The following is an 18,671-nucleotide window of genomic DNA, read 5'->3' as shown; positions in this document are numbered from 1 at the left end:
TGGAAAAATATTTATTTTCTGAAACCACAAGCTTGTTGTGGTGTTTTGGCCCTGTCAGATAAACTCACATTCCGTCTTCATCATTTCACAATAAAATTATTCATTAATTAAAAGTGAATATTGTTATTTTCTTATGCAATTAAACAGGTTGATTTGATCAGTAATCATACTGTGACTAATGTTCTTCTACTTGAGTGAAGCTGAAAGTTTAAACTGTTTATTTCTTTTAGCAAAATATTTAAACAATACAGTACTATTAGCTAATTATTTCAACTGTTTATTACTTTTAGCTAATTATTTGAACTGTTAGGTAAGTACTACATATTTCAAATATAAGTAAAAATTTTGCAGTACCTCAGCAGAAGAGAACTAAAAAGGCTGTAAACCCAATAAAACATCAGACCTACATATTCATTTGTAACATCAACTCAAGTACTTTTTTGACTCAAAGTACTTGTTTCCTAAATCTATATTTATATTGAGTACTTTGTTATTTTGCACCAATACACCACAGCAAATCCCTTGTATGTGAAAATCGACTTAAAATGATTCGTCTTCTGCCCTTAAAACTGTTAAATCAGCAGAAATGAAAAAAATTCTGTGCTACTCCAATAATATTCCAAAAAAATCGTATCTGGCCTGGTGTAAATTGGACTTTGTATTGTTGGTGGTTTGAAGCTGCATTTCCTCCAATGGCTTCACTCTTGAAACAAACTGTAATATCCCCTTAGTGACAAAGGTTTGATTTTAATGCCCTTAAGTAAATTATGTTAGTATTTATCATCACAGTCAGTGTCCATTTAGAGTTCACTGTATTTGTAGAGGCTAAGCCCAAGCTTGAAGCCCCTGAGGTGCTGCTGTAACACAGGTAGAATGATTGACACACTTTTTTACCTTTTTTGTTGAATGAAAGTCCAAGTCATATTTGAAAACAAAACTTGTACAGGTACATCTAAAAACAAGCAGTACTGAACGGGCCCTCGCAGTACACGCGTGTCGGGGCATGCTGCCGTCGGGGTGTGTGCGTTACAGGGGCCAGTCTATACCACCCCTATGAATTTCATTGCCTTAAGTGTTATAGTGTGGCCACGGTACCAAATATGAAATTAGACTGCCACCACAGTGCCACCTAGGGGCCGATCAATAAAACCTTAAAGGGTTATCCTCAGGAGGGCATTGACAATAATTGTACCAAGTTTTGTATAATAATGCACAAACTATCCCTTTAATCCTCTTGCAGTGTCTGAAGGAGGACCCTTAACTGATATGTATAAGTTAGAAGAGGCAGGTAGCAATGGTGGAAAGTAACTATGTACATTTACTCAAGTACTGGACTTAAAGTACAATTTTGAGGTACTTTTATGTACATTTTATGTAACTTTATACTTCTACTCCACTACATTTTGAGGCAAATATTGTACTTTTTACTCCTCTACATTTAGCTGAGAGCTTGAATTACATTTTAGGTCAAGATTTAAGATGAAAAACATGATTCATTTAAAATTATTACCCATTTAATAAATTAAACCACTTAAAAGTTTATTAGGTAGTTAAAATGAGTGGAGTCATTTCACAGTGTGGTATTAGTACTTTTACTGAAGTAAAGGATCTGAGTACTTATTCCACCACTGTCATTTTTACTTCTTTAAATTAAAAAAAATACGCAGAGCGTATTTTTTGCCGCGCAGAAGCGTATTTTTTGCCGCGCATGCGCAGAAGCGTATTTAGGCCGCGCATGCGCAGAAGCGTATTTAGGCCGCGCATGCGCAGAAGCGTATTTAGGCCACGCATGCGCAGAAGCGTATTTAGGCCACACATGCGCAGAAGCGTATTTTGGCCGCGCATGCGCAGAAGAGTATTTAAGCCGCGCATGCGCAGAAACGCAGAATTTAAAAAAAAAAAAAAAAATTATCATAATAATAAAATCAAAATAATAATAATAAATAAAAATAAAAATAAAGGTCGTTGTCTGCTCGGGCCCTAAAAATAGACAGTCCTCTGATGGTGTTGGTCCACTGTGTTTTCTGAAGTCCACAGTCAACATAGCAGCCGTCTACCAGGACATTTTAGAGTCTTCATGCTTCCACAAGCTCTTTGGAGATGCTGCTTTCATTTTCCAGCACTTGTCACCTGCCCACACTGGCAAAGGTACCAAAAGCTGCTTCAATGACCATGGTGTTACTGGGCTGGACTGGCCAGCAAACTCTGCTGACCTTAACCCCATAGGAATCTATGGGCTGTTGTCAAGAGGAAGGTGAGAGACACCAGGTGACCTGAAGGCTGCTATAAAAGCAACATGGTGCTGTAGGCTGATCTCCTCCATGCCACCAAGAATGAATTGATGTATAGAAATGAACAGACCTTTCAGAAGCATCACATTTATGCTTAAAATATCCTTTTTTTAAAATTGATCTTATGGAATATTGCTTGAAATATTTCACTCTGTGTAATGAATCTATATAATGTACGAGTTTCACTTTCTGAAATAATGAACAAAAAATATTGAACTTTTTCACGATATTCTAATTTTTTGAGATGTACCTGTATATGACTGGATAGTGGTATGGTGAGTGTGTATGTGGTCAAAAACTGAATGTGCTTCCGGGTAGCACCTGAAGCACCAAAGATTCTTTCCTTTTTATGCCAAGAGTGCTAATTGGCTCGAACAGTATTGATGTTGCACAGTTTAAACCAAAAACAGGACAGGAATAATGAAACATTATGACCATAAAGATGATCAGCTTCCATCATTACTTCACATAAAGGAATACAAGAATAATAATCACTGTTTGAATTGTTTATTTTTCACTGAACATGTTCCATACAGCGACTGCTTTAGTGTAACAGTGGAAATATTGATTATAGCTTATTTAACAGGATGAGTCCTTAAAATACAACCACAGAAATCCAAATAATACTCTCCTCATATACTGTGCGTGATACAACTCATAGTTAAATTTTCAGAAGAAAACTACACACGTTGCATAACCAATAAAACATATTTTTCCATCACCTATGTTTCATTTCCAGTTTTCTTATGTTACAATAAGTAAAAATAGGTGCAAAATTTCCCTTTAGAGATGGCAAATCAATGTTTTGGATCACATGTTGCTTGTATACATCATCCAACTGAAGAAGAAATGCCCTTAATGAAAACATTTGAAAAAATAAGACTCATCAGCAGAAACTTCCACGACAGATTTAAAAACAAGCAGCGACTAATTGTGTAACAGGTTTTCCTTTTCTGAAGTAGAAGAGATGAGCAGAGCGTAACACACACAGACTGTAACAGGTGAAGCTCGACCTGCAGCAAAATAAAAGCAGCTAAGCGTTCAAGAAAAGCAGAAAAACAAACAATAAAACAGTTCATGTTAACCACATGTAGTTCCAGTTGGTTTTGAGATCCTGAGATGCTGTTAAATGTCAATTTTTTGGTTAATTTCAACTGATTTCATTATCTGATTCATAGATATATTGTTGTTATTCATATTTTATGCTGGTTGATAAATAAACTGCAGTACAGAAATGCAAATTTTTTGTTTAATGAAAAATTTTGGTTATGAAATGTGAATATAAATAATACAATCAGCCGGGAAAAAAAACAATAAAACAGCTCATAACTGACCCCCACATGTAGTTCCAGTTGGTTTTGAGATCCTAAGATGCTTTTAAATGTCAATTATTTGTTAATTTCAACTGATTTCATCATATGATTCATCAATATATTGTTGTTATCCGTATTTTATGCTGGTTGGTTGATAAATAAATTGCACTACAGAAATGCCAATTCTTGTTTAATGAAATGTTTAGGTTATGAAATATAAATATAAATATTTCTATCAGCCTAAAAGAAAGCAGTATTGGCTTTGTTTAACTTTAAACAACAACATGGTTTTCCAGTAATCTGCCCAGTCGTCCTTTGAGCCTTTAATGGTACCAGCAGGAGTAAAATGTTTTATTTGTACAAAACTAAAACACCTTTATGGCACTAAATCTTTGCTCCGTTATTCTTTTTTTTAACTTTCTGTACAAAGTAATTTGGACTGATTTACTGTCATCACAAACACACACCTCGCACACACACAAACACACACCATTCATCTACCACCACCTCTCCTGCTACAGGGCACCCCGCCGTGTGGATCTAGAAGCTGCGGAACGTCGTCATGTCCTTCGGCTCTTTGCTGGGGACGCACCAGTCGTCGGCCTCGTGGATCGTCTTGTAGTGTTTCCAGACTGACTTGTTGTAGACCGGGAGCCTCTCGATGGACTCTGTGGAGAGGGCCTGACAAGAAGACGGGGAGGAAGAAGTTAAAACATGATGTAAATAATCAACACGTACACACTGTTATGTTTTTCCTCAGTCGCTTTGGTGCATTTCTCACATCAACATTAACATTTGCACAACAGTTAGTTCAACCTCCACAACATTTAGTCAATTGTGCACATCATAGTAGCAGTTTCTCATTCCTTACAACACATTACAAATGCTTTTGGACAGTCATCCATTGCTTTCATACAACTCTCTGCTGTTTTATAACTTTATCATTGTACTATACTATACTTGTGAATGCTGGATAGTCATCCCATATAAAACTTATAGTCCTCATTTCATTGCTTGAGTCATTACATACAAAAATGTTGAAATAGTTGTCAAAATCTGTCAAGCATATTTTATATACATTTTTTAAAATCTTCATTATTTTTGCTGAAAATGTCTCCGGAATTGAATACATTTCTCTCAAGTGAAGCTCAGCTTTCACTGATGAGAAGGGCTGTGTGAAGCATTAGTTGACACCAATGATAAGCCACTTCTCTACAATCACTCAGAGCTGAATCACATAACCCATAAACACTTTACAACATATATTAACCCAGCAGGACATAGTGTGAACCATTTCTACAGTAATGTGTAACTTTATTGTAGCTTTCAAATGGCTGTGCAAATAGGATATAGTGCTGTCTGCAGCATTTTCAGCTTTTTTGCATTGGAAAACATTCACAGAGTAAACTGTCATAATGAAAACATGACAGAGACATTTGACTATCTTGTTCATAAACATGGTGTCAGGACTTTTCATCTTGATGACATTGACACTTTCATTGACATGAATACTTGCTTTTGAGGAATGAGCTATGATCCATTTTGAGCAAGTGACACGCTTTTGCAGGTTATCAACTAGGTTTTGCAGTTTGTACTAATTGTTTTGAGAAATGCATTAACTGTTGTGCAAATGTTAAAAGTGATGTGAGAAATGCACCCAGCGACTGAGAAAAACTGTAATGTGAAACCTGCACCACCTGATCATGTTGTAGTTTCTGTTCACCACCACACCTTTGTTAGCACTTATTGTTACACTACTCACCAAAGCTGTTATATAATCTTGATCTGTATTTATACTAATTATACTAATTTAATATATTTCCCCCTGTAATCTATTCACACCTTTTGCTTCTGTTTTTGCTGCTGTGACAAGTGGTTTTCCCCATTGTGGGATCAATAAAGTCTAGTCTAAACTAATCTAGTCTAATTACCCGGATGTAGACCACAGCATCAGTTCCAAAACCCTCCAGAGAGTAGAGCTTCAGGTCCCCCTGAAAGTACCGGGCGTACAGTCTAGAGATGGGCAGGCCGTACCCGTAACCAGCCTGCACACAAACACACAAACAGAGCAGATAAATACGAGTTTAGATGGTGAAGTTAGTCTGAAACAATACAATATAAATATAACACATACTGATTTTTTCCTTTAAAATTGATCTCGCACACCACAGCTTACATAAATATCTTCGTCCAACACAGCAGTTTTTCTTCACTTGTGTGAACCCTTTGAAATGACCTAATTTTCTGAATTAATTTGTCATAACATGACAAGTATCATGAGCATTAATGTTACTTCAAAGTGTCATTAATGTTCATGACACATCCCATGTCATGTTTATCACACACTCATGTCACTCTTATGTAGACACCTTCAAAATAAAGTGTTACCATATCTTGCTTAAGTCACAAAGGCATGTTCAAAAAATTGTCCCATTTTATTTTGACTTAGGCATAATAAATCCGCTCAAGTCACACACTTGACATAGGCCAATATCTTAAAGGGGTAAAATCACATGATCTGATCAACGGAGGATGTAGGCAATTTTACCATAGGTGGCCGGTGATATGATTTGGGCAAAAAAAAATATTTTGACAAAAAATGACTTAGGCGATTATTTTAACAGTGTGACGATATCAGATACAGTAATAACTGTTGTAGCCATCACCAGCAGTAATAAATCTAGGGCCTAAGGGTTTAGGGAGCAGCACGTCTGTAGAAATGTAGCACACACAGCTGAACACACATCAGGAATACTGACCAGAGGAGCAGCGCGGGCCCCGTCCATGCTGGGTCGAGGAGCCGTGGAGTACGTGTAGGTGAACAACCTGTCGATCTTCCGCAGCGGCACGCCTCCTCCACGATCACTCACCTGAAGAAGGACATTAAGTGTGAACAGTGTTCCTCATGCAGTGACTCTAGTTTAGCATACAAGACCATTTCCACAATGACTTAGTACCGTAAAATAATGAGTATATTTTGAGAGCGTTTCCTTTTATTTTGAAATACTGGCTCATTATTTTAAGATCAGTAAGACATTATTTTGGAAATGTTTCTATTTTTTTCGTATTGTAATAAGACATGTAAATCTCTGTGAGGGTGGAGGGCGGGCAGTCAATTGGAAATCAGTTTACCTGTTGAAAATAGATGGATGGCATTTTTTTTTTTTTAACCTATCTCTGTTACTGACATGATGGCAAAATGTATGTTCTTGTGTTTCTGTTGAAAAATAATAAAGAAATTGTTAAAAAAAAAAAAAAAAGACATGTACATAAATTAAATTTCACATGTAGATTGTTAAATATGTATAAATCATTTATCAATTATCTCTACACTGGTGATGTCGATCTTATTCAAAATGACCCTGAAAAAAGCGGAAAATTTGGCATTGCAGAAGTGTCCGATTTGGGATACAGTCTCTATATGTTTTTATCTGGGTTTTTTCTCTTTTACAGCCGGAAATAGGCTTTCATAGCAGCTTCACCTTGACCGTCAGATCCTCACTTCCCAGAGCGACCTGCGCGTGGACAGGAGGATACTCCATGGCGTCTCCGTATAACTCCATGGTGGCCCGCATGGCATTCTGCAACAATGAAGGCACACAAAACAGTCTCACATACAGAGAAAGGAAACACATGAACCAGCTGTCCAATAATGAGTTAAAAAAAGAAATCAAATCCTACCTTAAAAAGTTCAAACACTATGTGATACAAATGAGACGGCACGTAGACCACGGTGATGGGGTTGACTGGCCGGACAAACAGAAGATCAAAGATTAGAAATTTCATCAGATATGTTGCAATCGAGTAGTTTACTGGTTTAATCATCTATCTATAAAAGCAAGCAATGCGTGTGTGTCTGTGTGTGTGTGGATGTGTGTCTAGGGCACATCTCGCTGACTGTGAGTCAGACTGACCTCAGATTTCATATGTGGCTTGCACATGGCAAGATGTGTGCATCCTCGATTTTGAAGGTTTTTGAATTCATTTTTTAAAATATCATTATTTACGTAGGACGTGTTGCGGCATTGCACTGTTTCCGATCGGACACCTTCTAAGGGAGCTCCGCCCCATTGTGTGATCGGCCTACACCTGGTCAGTAACACAATTCACTCTGGATTTCCACCCTGACTCATCTCATCTGTAAGTGAGTTTTAAAGTGCGCTATAAGATTGAATTTTCCAATAATATTCGAATAGTTTCCAGCAAATTTCAATGTTCAATGTGTATGTCCTGGATGGTGTGGTACCCTATGAAAAGTGTTTTATGGAGTTGCAGACGTTGTAGTGGTCTGGATGTTATGTGCAAATTCTTAAATGTTATTCACATCCATCTGTTTGTGCTGCATGTAAACGTATTCTCTCCTATATCTGTGTCTGTATACATGTCTAACCATGTTGAATGATTAAGTTTCTTTTTCTTAAAAAAACGATTCCGTCTTTTTATATCTCAATGTATATCCATGTATTACCCAATATACACTTTGTATATTAACACTACACAAGAGTATTAACCCTCTTTGTACATCCCACTTTCACACACAACCTCATTTGGCCATAATTGAAAAATCTACTTAATCTCCCACTATGCCAATACATACTTCCTACGGGCACTGCACTAGTTCATAATGACATAAAGTGACATAAAAACAAATGTGTTTGCCGTGTTACCTTTGAATTCCTCCAGCACCAGCTCAGGAGAGTTCATGTAGTACCGGTCACAGAGGTTACGTGCATTTTCGTAGGCGTCTAGAAGAAGCAGGTTTGTTTACAGGAAGAATAGTTGATTAACAACATATCTGAGCACAGCCTTTTCTTATAAAATGTTTCTGTTATCACCTCTGATCACGTCGGTGACACGACAGTGTGGATCGATGCTGCCGATCTGTTTGGGATGAGCCGGGTTCACCTTCACCTTCCCACCGAAGAGAAGAGCTGCAATAAAACACACAGGGATGTAACCAGCGCACTATATTAGAAAAGTGTTCATTACTTCATCTTCCTGTTATGTTGTGGGTCAAATTGACCCATTTCAAAATTTAAAAATCTAAAAGAAATAGTTAAAAGTATTTTTCAGGATGGAACTTCTTCTGCTTGGATATGTGAAATCAACATATAAAACGAAAATGGTTAATTTCACATATTTGCATGTTTATATTACATGGATACTGTTCAATGGTCAATCTGACCCTGAACAGAAGAGGTGACTCGTGTTAATTCATCAACATCACAGCATAAAAGAAAAAAATTTAAAATAAAATTTTCAAAAACTCAATGTCATGTAAAACAGTGTGCACTGTAATATTGCCTTTTCCAAATAAAAATAAATTAAAGTTAATACACCCAAATAAATAGACGACTGTGGACGTATATTTCTCTCTCGATTCATAAAGGTATTAGTCAAAACATCTGCATTGGCTCTCTGTGGCTGTGAGAAAAAAAATTAAATAAAATGGTTATTTCTTTATATTGAAAATTTTAATTTATCATTTGTGTATGCCCAAAGCTATTTATATTCTACAGTTGTAAAAATGCATAGCTTACATATAGCATTAAAAAATGTTTTCACATTTTAGTCAACTTAAATGTGCGTCATAGCTTATGAAAGTCTACAGCCTGGCGCAATAAGCTCTGTTTTGAGTTTTCCATAATTAGGCTAGCTTTCAATTCCAAATTTGCACTTGGGTTCTCGCTACATTGTGACAATCATATTATAATCATATTAATAAATGTTCATTATGACCTATTGGTAATGCTGGTAGGCTAATTGAGATTTAGTAGGTTTTTCATCTTCATTGTAAGGCTCCAAATAAGGTTTGTGGCTCCATTCCAACATTTTTTGTCTCTTTTTGGCCAACAATGGCTCTATTGTTAGTAAAGGTTGCTGTTCCTTATCTAGAAGTGCCAAAAGCTAAAACTTCGCTCTACACTGTCTAATCTTAAAACTCCACAGAATTTTTTATATAAATGCTATGAACGCCTAAATGTACTTTTTACATTTAGATTTGATTATTATTCTTTAAAGTTGTTAAAACAACAATCAGACAGCACAAGATCCACATTTTTATCTTTATAAATTATGGTCAGCAATTATCAGTGAGTGGTAAAACATCTAGTGAAAGAATTGCATTTTTAAAAGAGTAAAGTAGACTACATGATGGACATTGTTGAATTTTTATATCACAACTTTAGTGTCAAATGACCCGGACATGTTCACTTCTTTCTTCATTCCTGCCTTCATTTCTTCCTTTCTTATCTATTTTTATTTCTTGTTCCTACTTCCTTTGTTTTCTTTCCTTCTCATAATCTAATCACAATGTTCTGTTTTCTTTATTATTATGCTCTTACATTACATATTGTTCCTTTGTTTTCATTGTGTTTCTTTGGCAGGCACACAGCAGGAACTGTTTCTTTTTTAACACGACTTTATTAAAATGATACCATCCAGATCTCTTTGCACCTTAATGTCTCACACTTGAATAAACAATTTCAGATACGGTACGAGTCATTTCAAGTTCATTTCTCTGAGTGAGCTGAGTTTATTCCTGCAGACGTCCAAACTGCTACAAATAAATCCAGGCGGCTGCCAGGTGTGTGTTCAGAAAAATAAGCCTCTGGTTCACGCTGGTTCGTTCTTTGTACAGCTTTTGGTAACACATTATATTATTCATGACAGACAAAAAGAAGAGATTGTGTTTCATGAAGCAGAAGAGAGTGGACTCACTGTGCTGGTTGAGCAGCATCCTGATGGATATCCTGCTCATGTAGAAGCGATCGAGGAAATACTGAACGTTCTGGCTGACGACCGGGTCGGTGCCGTACGTCTCCTTGTACTCCACCACTCCCTGAGCCATGGTGGGGATGACGTCATTGTGCCGATTCCTGATCTTAATTACCGCATCTGTGAAGCTGAATAAAGACATGACTAATTAGGCCAAGGTGTGGAAAATAAAACCAGAGAATTAGATCATAAATAGAAGAATTAACCTGCATGTTTTTTTTATTTACTTACTCATATGTGACTTTCTCATCGTCTGCATTTTTGTCTTTGAACTCAAGAATGTCCTGAAAGCTCTGCATGTACCTGCACATAAAGAAATCATCACTGATTATTTACAGGCACTGTGAGTTAGGGCTGGGCGATATGGACCAAAAGTCATATCCCGATATATTTAGGCTGAATATCGATATACGATATATATCCTGATATTTTTATCGCAAAGTGAGAGCAAATGTTCTGTCAAAGTCAAATATGACATGTCACAAGTAGTTTTATTGAAACCGTTTATTTAAGTCAAGATAAATACTGTATAACAACAGGAGTAACTTTAAAAAAAAATCAAAGCTCCATAAAGTGCACTTTTTTTCTTTTTTTTTTTAACTGTGTTTGTCTATTGGTGATTTATGTTGTGTTTTGTTTAAATTAATAATAAAAATAAAAAAGTGCACATTTAAATAAAAGAAATATCTTTAATAAAAATAGCCTATGAAATAAAATAGGCCGATCTTTTCCTAAACTAAATATGTTTATATGAGAAAAGAATAACAAACATTACAAAATAACTAAATATGACAAACCCTAGTAAGGGCAGCATTTATATATAAAGAAATAAAAAAATGTGAACTATATCAATATATGTGACATGGTCTAATTCCATATCACATTTAAAAATATATCGATATATATTTTATATTGATATATCGCCCAGCCCTACTGTGAATCACGTAGGTTTAAAGAAAAACTAAAGCTGCGTACCAGCTCTGAACCAGCCGCACAGATTGAGTCCTCAGTAAGTTGTCTGGCAACAAGTTGATCTCTTTCATGATGTTTGCCAGTCGCACAGGCAGCTCCTGTCTGAGGAAGGCGAACGATGTTCTCTCACAGGCGTTCTCTGAGCCTGGAGGAAGAAAACACACAGAAACATCAGAGGGCTCTTACTTTAAAAATAGTATGGGAGGCGAAAGTTGTCACAAAATAAGATTTGATGCGCTTGCTGTCACTTGGGTGGGTAGATATGACAATAAAAGTCAAATTTAGAGATCCAGAGTTATAGTATTCATTAAATATCACACTGAAATCATCTTTCAGGTCATTTCATTTCAGGCAGTGAATACCTGTGGGGTGGACATGGAGGTGGTGCCAAGTTATAAGTATCTAGGTTAGACCTGGGCATTAGGCGGTCGGATGAGGTTACCTGGAAATTAGAAATCAATACAACCACGGTGCTTTTATTTTGAGGGAGATGTATGTTTATTCCTTGTTAACTTTTCAAAAACATATATTGCTTTTAGCTTTATTGTTTTTGTGGTTTGAACATTTGTTGTGTTTAAAATAAAAGGAAAAGTGAGGTAATGATTGGAGTTTTAACTATTTCTATTGCTCTCTACAAAAAGGGGCAGAGCTGCCTCTTTTTCTTAAGGAAGCTCAAATCTTTTGACATCTGTAGTAAGATGCTGCAGATGTTTTATCAGTCTGTGGTGGTAGTGTGTTGTTTTATGCTGCAGTCTGCTGGGGAGGCAGCATCACACACAGAGATGCAACAGACTGGTCTAAAGAGCTGGTTATGTGTTTGGAGCCAGGTTGGATGCGCTGTCAACATGTTCGAGGCCATCTTGAAATACCCAGATCATCCGCTACATAAAACCTTTATGGACCAAAAAAACAGCAGTGGACGGCTCCTCCCTCTCAGTTGCAGGACGGAGAGATACAAAAGATCCTTCCCTCCTACGTCTAATACTTCAAGAGCTAATAGACTAACGGAATTTCCCCTTGGGGACAATTAAAGTAATTTTGAATTTGAATTTTGAAATATGACACTGAAATCGTCTTTCTTTCCAGCCTCCTAGGATGTTTTCTTATTCTATTTTTGTCTAATACTTCAAGAGCTAATAGACTAACGGAATTTCCCCTTGGGGACAAATAAAGTAACAAACAAACAATGTGCATATCCAAAAAATAAAATAAAATAAAAAACAAATAAATAAATAAGTAACTGAGGATTCTTGTATGTTATAAGGTAATAAGTGTTTTAGCTACAGGGTGTAAACAAAAATACAGGGGAAGCCAAAGGGCAGGAGAAGAGAGAAAAATAAGCAAATAAATAAATAAATAATAATAATAATGATAAAAATAAGAAGAAAAAGAAAGAGGGGAGGTGGGGGTCCATCAATCAGAAGGCATAGAGCAGGGATGATAAAAAAAGAAACCACAGTAAGTGGTTATTTTCCATTTGCTTCAAACCTTTTGTATTCCTATTAATACTATTATACATGCATTTGAGCATGAAATATGTTAAGTTACTGCACTGTAAACATATTTAAAATGGCAGTTTCATCATATCTGGTTAAGTGCACGGTCCTATATGTGGCCCTGTGGTAGTGTCGATGAAAAATTGTGGCCCTCTCCAGCATTTAAGTTGCCCATCCCTGACATAGAGTGGAGAGTGAAAGAATGTTAAAAAAGGGAAGCCATCTGTTATAAAATTGATCAGAGTTACCTTTCACTGAATATTTGATCTTCTCTAGCTTTAGAACAGACATGGTATCATTGAGCCACTGCATAATCTACATTTATCTTGCATTAATGTGATATAATGTGAATGTAGGGACACAGACAGCAGTGTGTGTTTTTGGTGAAGTGTGTGTCTCTTACCAAAATCCAGAAACTGCTTCATTGACAGAGGAGAGGGAGAAAATTTGGAGTAATAGTCGATGTCCTTCCCAATGGACACGCTGCTCCTCAGAAACCTTAAGATCCTCATGGTGACCGCTCCTGTTGCAGCTCACTGGGTGGACGGTGTTGTTCAGTTCTCTGTCACAGATAATACTTTTATAATAATTACTGGTGTCATCCACTGCACCGACACGCAGTTTGTTAGCTAATCTGAGTTGACTTTAGCTTCAAAGCTAACTTCAGCAGCCCGCAACACACACGCGTGAAATGTACCTTCTGTTATTGGGTTATTTAGTAATATTTGTGCATACATAGTCACCGTAAAATATGTCTAAACCGCCCGTTATTTTTAATTTTCCACAACTGAGAGGCAAGTATGTCAACATGGCTTTAAAAACAGGCTTTGCAGGGTACTCAGTGTGCAGCCAACCAAAGAGTTGTCAAGATGTCAAGAGAAGAAACTGTGAGCAGCTTTAGACTTTGTTAAAGCTCGCGAGATAGAACTGTATCTTTGAAAAAAATAAAAACAACTTTGTTAAAAAGTCAGGCATGAAGGGTGCAATTAAAGCATATATGTGAACAATTAAAAGGAAAATAAACAAACAAAAAAGTAAAACGATTTTTAAAAAAATATTTTTTTAATAATAACATATGTTATTTAAATTACAGAACCATTATGTGTAAACTACAAAAGAAAAAATGCCCTGTTTTTTTACTTGAATAAATTAGATAACTATATCAATGATTCAGAAAAACAAGAACAGATTCCTTTCTTGAAAGCTTTTTCAAGTGGATGCATTGTTTTTTTAAATAAAATTAAAATAAAGGTATTTTTAAGATATAAATATTTTTTTTTTACATTGAAAGAAATGCGGCAGCATATGACAGATCTGATTTAATTTGTTTAATGTCTTTTTCAGAATGCCTTTACCAAACAGCATTGTGCATAATATTAAAGAAAAAGCCTAAACATTATATAATTTCTGAATTAAACTGTTAATTAACACTCCCTCTAAGAACAGGTCGCTTGCGAAACATTTTTACCTGATAACTGTATTTTTTAATTAATTATTTTTTTTAATAAAACGTAATTTTGTAGGCGCCTGTGCAAAAATAGTTTTTATATCTTCTTTTTGATCGAGGCGGTAGTTGGCACTCGACTCGTATTTTGCACATACAGTTGTTTTCTTGTCTTCGACTCAGTAGTCTTTGTAATAGCCCTGGGTCAGTTTTCCCTGTGATTTGTATTCCAGGCAGTAAGCTCCACCAATCACATTTGAGGTGGGGTCTGGTTAGGTCTCTGATTGGCCATTAGATATGTCAATCTTGCAAAGGAAGGGGGGAGTTGTGTACTGGCAGACAAAACTCAGGGCGTACGTCCTCAGTTTACGGTCCTTACTGCCGTCACTTCCTTAAGCTGTCTACAGAAATGCCTGCTGAAAAAACTTCGAAGCAGCGGGCCACGTTTTTGTGACGGATGTTTTGTTAGTTTTTGCTCGCCGTCTGGATCAAGGTAACGTTCACAAACCTGGGATTTACTTTATTAACCGCTAACGTCTGGGAAGTAATCATAGGAGGGAACTGTTGCCTCGGTTACGGCGGTTGAAGCAGCTCGTGTTTGTGACCCGCCAAAAGCCGCAGATAAGTTCATCGAGGAAGTGACCATTTTGTGAGTTAACTAGCTGCTTTCGATTCATATTCACTCCTGCCAACGAACATGAGTGGGTTCAACTTTGGACAAGCCCCCGGGGGTTTCTCTTTTGGAGCGCAGAAGCCCGCAGCCGCGGCCCCCGGTACCGGCTTCGGGATGACCGCCGCCGCACCAGCAGCAGCCCCAGCCGGAGGTTTCTCTTTCGGGACTCCGGTCCAGCCCGCTGCCGCCGCCAACCCTACCAGCTCTTTCAGCTTCGGCACCCCAGCAAAAAGCACAGCGTCCGGCGGGGGCTTCTCCTTTGGGACCCCTACCGCCTCATTTGGAATGGCTCCTCAGAGCGCAGCAGCAGCCCCAGCCCCAGCAGCGGGGCTGACTCTGGGCTCAGCAGCGGCTCCAGCTGCGGGCTCAGGGTTCACCCTGGGTACCGGTTTGTCTGCACAGACCATGGCAGCTGCACCTGCAGGAGGGGGATTCAGCTTTGGGACTCCTCAAGTTCAACCTCAAGCTCAACCCCAACCTGCAGCTCAACCCCAGACCATGGCACCAACAACAGCCGCAGCAGGACCAGCTACTACAGCACCAGGAGGTGGCCTCTCATTTGGAGGGTTCAGCTTTGGAGCAACTAAGGTCCAGGCGACCACAGCCGCAGCCCCCGCTCCAACCTCTATGGCTGCTCCAGGAGGAGGCTTCAGCTTTGGCAACAGTGCTCCAGCCACCTTGGGCATCCAGCCCCAGCCAGCCTCCACCGCTGCAGCCACAACAGGGTTTGCCTTTGGGATTAAACCCTCATCAACTCCAGCTCCTCCTGCAGCCACACAGGCAGCCTCGGCTCCAGGCCCGTCTCTCTTTGCTGCACCCATCTCTTCAGCTGCTCCTGTTTCTGCTGCTGCTGCAACCATTGCCCCTGCCCCTGCAACAGGTACAGGCTTTACTTTGGGTGTAGCTCCAACGTTAGCAGCAAGCACTGCCGCAGCAACAACCACAGCAGCTGGTGGAGGTCTGGCTTTTATGCTTAAACCTCTGGGAGCAGCTACCGCCACCTCCGTCTCTGCCTCTGTCCCGGCCTCTACTGCTGCTGCCGCCGCAGCCGCCGCCGCTGCTGCTGCTGCAACTGCAGCTTCCACAACAGGAGCTGTGACGGGCTTTGCACTGGGGCTCAAACCTTCATCCGGCCTAAGTATCACAACAACTGCTGCACCCACAACACTCACTACAACCGCCGCTCCTCCAGTGATGACCTACGCCCAGTTAGAGGGTCTCATTAACAAGTGGAGTCTTGAGCTTGAGGACCAAGAGAGACATTTCTTACAGCAGGCGACTCAGGTGAACGCCTGGGACCGCATGCTGGTGGAGAATGGAGAGAAGATCACAGCCCTGCATAAGGAGATGGAGAAGGTGAAGCTGGACCAGAGGAGGCTAAACCAGGAGCTGGATTTCATCCTGTCCCAACAGAAGGAGCTGGAGGACTTACTCTGCCCACTCGAGGAGTCTGTGAAGGAGCAAAGTGGAACCATCTACATGCAGAATGCCGACGAAGAACGTGAAAGAACGTACAAGCTTGCAGAGAACGTGGACGCACAGCTGAAGAGGATGTCGCAGGACCTGAAGGAGATCATCGAGCACCTGAACACGTCCAGTGGCCCAGCAGACACCAGTGACCCAGTAAGATGAGATCTCCCTCAACACATTTTTTTTGAGTTTGGCGTTTATTGTTGCAAATTAAGTTAAATTGTGCTTTTTCTTTTCTCCTCCTCAGCTTCAGCAGATCTGCAAAATCCTCAACACCCACATGGATTCACTACAGTGGATCGATCAGAACTCTGTTCTCCTGCAGAGAAGAGTGGAGGAGGTGTCCAAATTGTGCGACAACCAGCGCAAGGAGCAGGAGAAAACCTTTCGTTTAACGTTTGACTGATCTGGAATAAATACGCTAACATAATTATGTTTTTCAGTCGTCCTAAAGAGGGGTGTCTTTTTAGGGGTTGAGATTATTTGAAAGCAAAACCAAAATATTAATCACAATTCCTGTTAACCTGCTTTTTCCTCTTGGTCTCTTTTGGTTGGATAAAGATTGATATTTTCAAGGCAACAGCTTTTTATATAGAGTAGTAAAATCAATGATCTGTTCCCATGTATATGCTATGGTTGTTCTAAAAAATATGATTAAATAAATCTCTGGATTAAAGCTTTGTTTTGTTGATTAACAAATAATAGTGGTGGAAAGTAACTAAGTACTGTACTTGGAGGTACTTTACACAAAGAATGCCATTTTATGCAACTTTGTACTTCACCACATTTCAGAGGTAAATATAGTATTTAATTTTCTTACTACACTGCATTTGTTTTACAACTTTAGTTTTCAGATAACTGTTTTTATCTCCATCCTGTCTTATGAAAACCATGTTTCTCCAGGTGATTTTTAATGTAGAATATTCTCTTAATTAAGTTAAATGAACTATTTAAAAACCTTGGTCTTGATCTGCTGGACAGTGCATCGCCACATAGTTGAAAACGGCTGTTTTTTTGGCACCATGAGATCTTTTTAGAGTTACCTGGTTCTCATGGGACAGCAATGCTACAAACAGGATCTTACAAAATATGATGCACTGCTATAATTAAAAATACCCAACAGTATGTAAAGGAGTCCAAATGAGCATAACCCTAAACATCTACAGCAGTAAAATGCAACATACATATAGTAAAACACTTATAGAACATTTTGTGCAAAGACTACTTCAAGTACAATTTAGTGATACTTGCATACTTAAGGTTTTGAATATAAGACTAACATGTAGTGGACTTTATTTACAGTGTGGTAATATTCCTTTGCTGAAGGATCCGAATACTTCTTCCACCACTGCGAAATAAGCATCACTGCCATTTACTTCGTTTTCTCAGATGGAGATTTTTCTGTTATATAAAACTGAAACGGTTGTTTTTTGTCTTTGGGTTTTGACTGATTTGAAAATGTCACATTGGACCTGAGGAATGTGCCATGAGGAATATGGAATACCAATTAATTTAAATGGATAAATATGCCTATGAATCATGAAATAAATAAGGCAATAACTATATAAATGAATGTGCACATAAATATATAAATGATGCAGGGAAATATTAAAAAGTAGTCCTTGAAAAAGGTATTTTTTTAATATGTATAAAAAAACATTTACTGACATACAGTTTATCGACGCCTTTATATATTAACATGTATTATTTTTGTTATTATAACTTAATAGCTTTATTAACCCAGAAGTTATCTTCTAACCTTATCTATTTATTTCATAGTCACTATTACTCATTTTTCTGAAGCTTATACAGTCATGGGAAAAATAGACCACCCTTGTTTTCTCTAATTTCTTGTTCATTTTAATGCCTGGTACAATTAAAGGTACATTTGTTTATTTGTCCAGAGTTTGGACAAATATAATGATAAAAAAAATAGCTCATAAGAGTTTAATCAAAGAGATGATATCTAGACATTTTCCATGGTTTTCTAGATGAAAACCTAAATCGTTATCAATAAAACCATGGACAATGTCTAGATATCAGCTCTTAAATTTAAACTCCTATGAGCTATTTTTGTTATCATCATTATATTTGTCCAAACAAATGTACCTTTAATTGTACCAGGCATTAAAATGAATAAGAAATTGAAGGAAAAAATGGTCTGATAATATTTTCCATGACTGTAGACCTTAAAATTATCAGGCGATTAATGGAGAATAAAAATAATCGTTGAGT

General features: G+C 38.0%; 2 protein-coding genes and 1 long non-coding RNA gene across 3 annotated transcripts; 2 read left to right on the top strand and 1 right to left on the bottom strand.

Annotated features, from left to right (window-relative positions):
* Nucleotides 1–2,784: 2,784 nt before the first annotated feature.
* pdk1 (pyruvate dehydrogenase kinase, isozyme 1) lies at nt 2,785–13,714 on the bottom strand. The gene is made up of 11 exons (XM_059342305.1): nt 13,253–13,714; nt 11,357–11,498; nt 10,613–10,684; nt 10,325–10,509; nt 8,440–8,535; nt 8,272–8,349; nt 7,286–7,350; nt 7,087–7,185; nt 6,364–6,474; nt 5,536–5,649; nt 2,785–4,285 (listed from the first exon to the last, which is right to left on the bottom strand). The coding sequence occupies exons 1-11, from the start codon at nt 13,359–13,361 to the stop codon at nt 4,145–4,147; spliced, it is 1,212 nt and encodes a 403-aa protein (XP_059198288.1). The 5' UTR covers nt 13,362–13,714; the 3' UTR covers nt 2,785–4,144.
* On the top strand, nt 7,596–10,396 carry LOC131978594 (uncharacterized). Its single transcript, XR_009394997.1, has 3 exons — nt 7,596–7,744; nt 10,094–10,190; nt 10,277–10,396. It is a non-coding gene; the product is annotated as an uncharacterized LOC131978594 (long non-coding RNA).
* Nucleotides 13,715–14,666: 952 nt separating the features above from the next.
* Nucleotides 14,667–17,112, top strand: nup62l (nucleoporin 62 like). Its single transcript, XM_059342845.1, has 2 exons — nt 14,667–16,589; nt 16,684–17,112. The coding sequence occupies exons 1-2, from the start codon at nt 14,991–14,993 to the stop codon at nt 16,840–16,842; spliced, it is 1,758 nt and encodes a 585-aa protein (XP_059198828.1). The 5' UTR covers nt 14,667–14,990; the 3' UTR covers nt 16,843–17,112.
* The last annotated feature ends 1,559 nt before the right edge of the window (nt 17,113–18,671 follow it).

The sequence above is a fragment of the Centropristis striata genome, chromosome 10 (assembly GCF_030273125.1).
Source record: "Centropristis striata isolate RG_2023a ecotype Rhode Island chromosome 10, C.striata_1.0, whole genome shotgun sequence".
In the NCBI taxonomy this organism is placed as follows: Eukaryota; Metazoa; Chordata; class Actinopteri; order Perciformes; family Serranidae; genus Centropristis; species Centropristis striata.
The sequence above is the reverse complement of the archived record's forward strand: the minus strand, read 5'-3'. Positions and strand labels throughout refer to the sequence as shown.

Coding starts and splice junctions, on each gene's coding strand:
- pdk1 (XM_059342305.1), bottom strand. CDS start 13,361: ATGAGGATCTTAAGGTTTCTGAGGAGCAGCGTGTCCATTGGGAAGGAC. Junction 11,499..13,252: donor GAAGCAGTTTCTGGATTTTG/GTAAGAGACACA, acceptor TTCTTCCTCCAG/GCTCAGAGAACGCCTGTGAG. Junction 5,650..6,363: donor GGGCCCGCGCTGCTCCTCTG/GTCAGTATTCCT, acceptor GTTTGTGTGCAG/GCTGGTTACGGGTACGGCCT.
- nup62l (XM_059342845.1), top strand. CDS start 14,991: ATGAGTGGGTTCAACTTTGGACAAGCCCCCGGGGGTTTCTCTTTTGGA. Junction 16,590..16,683: donor CAGCAGACACCAGTGACCCA/GTAAGATGAGAT, acceptor TCTCCTCCTCAG/CTTCAGCAGATCTGCAAAAT.